The sequence below is a fragment of the Budorcas taxicolor genome, chromosome 4 (assembly GCF_023091745.1).
Source record: "Budorcas taxicolor isolate Tak-1 chromosome 4, Takin1.1, whole genome shotgun sequence".
In the NCBI taxonomy this organism is placed as follows: Eukaryota; Metazoa; Chordata; class Mammalia; order Artiodactyla; family Bovidae; genus Budorcas; species Budorcas taxicolor.
The window spans coordinates 108,201,972-108,205,309 of record NC_068913.1 but is presented as its reverse complement, the minus strand read 5'-3'; the positions used below and the strand labels follow the sequence as shown (position 1 = coordinate 108,205,309).

Below are 3,338 nucleotides of genomic sequence, written 5' to 3'. Positions count from 1 at the left end.
CCACAGGGAATATTAACTGTATCAGCTACACCCTTGCTAGTGTTGATACAAGTCAGTGGTGCTGGGCCACTACTTCAGTACCTTCTATTTCACCTTTAATCCTTTTTCACTGAAGTTATTCTTCTAATCATGAAACACAGCAAAGAAGGAAAGAGAATTAAATGTGATTAAACGTGGCAAAGAAATTTAAAGAAGCAACATCCCCTTCCATCCAGGCAGGCCTCCTGCAGCAGAATCTGAGGCTTTTCATCAATTGCAATTCAAGATGCCCCATGTGCTGAGGAGCAGCCCCTCCCTAGCAGAGCTCTCAGCCTGCGGTTACTTAAGAGAAGAATAATGGGGTGGATTGCTGTACCCAGATAAATCACAATCTGCCATATCCAGAACCGGAACTCCCCAAAGGGAAACATACCTGAGGCAGTGAGAACCAGTGACAGAAAAGAGGAAGTGAAGAAGATAGCAAAGGAGATAAAAGCCAAGAGGGCCTTGATGTGTGCCTGGGCACTGGAACTGTGAAAGCCTGAGATGGAGAAGAAGACCTTCTTGGTGTGTCTTCCCAGAGATGTAATGAGCAAAACCGTGCCCGCAATAAAGACAACAGTAGGGACGGTCCAGGTAACAATTTTCAAAGGGAAGAGGCAGAACCTCTCATATGTTCTCACAGCATTCCTAGTTACATTCCAAGATTGCAGACCCCTCCTTAAATAGCTCTGATACATTCTCCGGTTGCCTATGAAAAATAGAACGGTGGTAAAGGTAGAGAACCCCAGAGAGCTGAGTAGCATCCAAGGAACCAACCCAGATACATTCCGCTTTAGCCAGAGGAAGACGGGGTGGGTGAAGGTTGCGATTTTCACACAGTAGAAGACACTGAGCCAGGTGGAGAACCACAGTGTTGCCGAGTTCAAGAAGTCCCACTGAACGGCCAGGAGCTGGAACACGGGGCTGTATGGGAAGGCCGTTGGATTCAGGAAAATGTAAATGTTCTTACTAATTACCACCCATTGCAGACAGAAGCGAGAGGCCCCCAGGCTGACCAATAACTTATCGCAGGGCGACAACGTTCTCCGCAGCAGCCACTCGCTGCCCAGTGCCGCGATGATTAAGCCATTACCTACCAATGCCACCAGGAACAAAAGGAATAAAATAACAACGCAGATGAGGGCTGTCTTATCAACCACCTGAGGTCCTGGAACCACGTCCTCTCTGCTCATCTCTCCTTCAGACTTCAAGGTCTCTTCCTGTAGGGCAGTTCTGGAAGGTCCTGGATAATACTGGTCCCTCCAGCTGCCCCAGTACAGAGGATAAAGTCGAGGATGTGGGCTATCTGAGGAGGGTGAAGAGGTATTTTCTTCTCAGAACAGATGCAAATATCATTAAGGCTCAGTTTCAGAAGTCTCGCTGCCTGTCCATGAATTTGCCTGTCCTTCCTCTGTCTGCTTTCTGCCCGTGTCAACACTGGCATGGATACTGTATCAGGTCCTTGCATCTAGCATCCCTCATGCGGGAACTTACACCTCTCTAAGCTGACACCGAAGACATGACCACACACCTGCTGGCCACTCCATGAGGAAATCTGGTGAGCACACCCCCATCTGACAGTCGGAGATTACATCCATGGTTGGTTGGTGTGTTCTGGGCACTGTTCTAAGTGATCTTTGTTGTCCTTAGTTCTCACAATGACCCTATGAAGCAGGTGACTTTAGAAAACTCCTTTGACAGGTATAAAACTGAGCAACACTTCTACTTAGGTTAACTCAAATCCTATTACTTGTGGGGACCATTATTATCAAATAGAACACAGGAGACAATTATACATAATAAAGGATTTCCTAGGTGGTGCTAGTGGTAACAAATCTGCCTGCCAATGCAGGAGACGCAAGAGGTGCATGTCCAATCCCTGGGTCAGGAGTATCCCCTGGAGTAAAAAATGGCGACCCACTCCAGTGTTCTTGCTTGAAAAATTTCATGGACAGAGGAGACTCGCGGGTTACAGTCCCTGGGGTCACAAAGAGTCTGACGTAACTGAGCACACGATGCACCTGCAAGTGAATTTTAAACCATATTTTCTTAGGGACCTTTAAAGGGCAGTTCTGGGCTTCCCTGTGGCTCAGCTGGTAAAGAATTCTCTTGCAACGCAGGAGACCTGGGTTCAATCTCTAGGTTGGAAAGATCCCTTGGAGAAGGGAAAGGTAACCCACTTCAGTATTCTGACCTGGAGAATTCCAATGACTGTATAGTCCGTGGAGTCGCAAAGAGTTGGACATGACTGAGCGACTTTCACTTTAGGGATTTCCTGTTGGCTCAGATAGTAGAGTCTGACTGCAAAGTGGGAGACCCAAGTTCAATCCCTGAGTTGGAAAGATCCCCTGGAGAAGAAAATGGCAACCCACTCCAGTATTCTTACCTGGAAAATCCCATGAACGGAGGAGCCTGGCGGGCTACAGTCCATAGGGTTGCAAAGAATTGGACATGACTGAGCAACTTGACTTTCATTTTCAAAGGGCATTTCATGTAGGAAACACTCTATGACAGCTATAACACCAGTCTGCTATGGCAAGAAGAACCCTGGGCTAGGATCAAGGCAGGTGTTAGTCCTAGAGACATCCATCGCTGTGAGTTACTGGTTCTGTCAGTAGGTTGAAGCACCATCTTTTCTAATGCACAGGATAAGACTAGATTCTAAAACTAGAATCTCAGTTTTCAGAGTAAAAGAAGACGTTAAATAATTTAATGATGAAATAAATGAAGCATCAAGTTTTAGATTAAAACTCTCTCCTAAAGTCACAGTTAAATGGAGGAAAGACCAAGACCCAAGCTGATTCCAGGACCAGAAATCCTTACATAGTTAGCAGGACATCTTGTACTCCTATCTTCTTCATCCCCAGATGAAGTCAGAAGACCAAGTTTTGAGTCTTGTCACTGTCACTATTTGGTGTAATTGTTCTGCAGTTTGTGAGTTGTCTGCTCAGTGGCTCTATGGTGAGGTTAATGGTGACCTCCTCCAAGAGGGCTTATGCCACAGGCTATGTGACTCAGGTTTGCTGTACCCAGAGCCCTTGCCCCTGCAGCAGGCCACTGTGCTACTGGAGAAGAGTGGAGGCAGCACGCCAGGCCTCCCTGTCTATCACCAGCTCCCGGAGTTCACTCAGACTCACGTCCATCGAGTCAGTGATGCCATTCAGCCATCTCATCCTCGGTCATCCCCTTCTCCTCCTGCCCCCAATCCCTCCCAGGATCAGAGTCTTTTCCAATGAGTCAACTCTTCGCATGAGGTGGCCAAAGTACTGGAGTTTCAGCTTTAGCATCATTCCTTCCAAAGAAATCCCAGGGCTGAT

At 47.2% G+C, this 3,338-nt stretch overlaps 1 protein-coding gene across 1 annotated transcript; it reads right to left on the bottom strand.

Moving 5' to 3' along the window:
* Window positions 1–260: 260 nt before the first annotated feature.
* Window positions 261–1,214, bottom strand: TAS2R60 (taste 2 receptor member 60). The gene has a single exon (XM_052638424.1). It carries the CDS (start codon window positions 1,212–1,214, stop codon window positions 261–263), a length of 954 nt encoding a protein of 317 aa, XP_052494384.1.
* Between the last annotated feature and the right edge of the window lie 2,124 nt (window positions 1,215–3,338).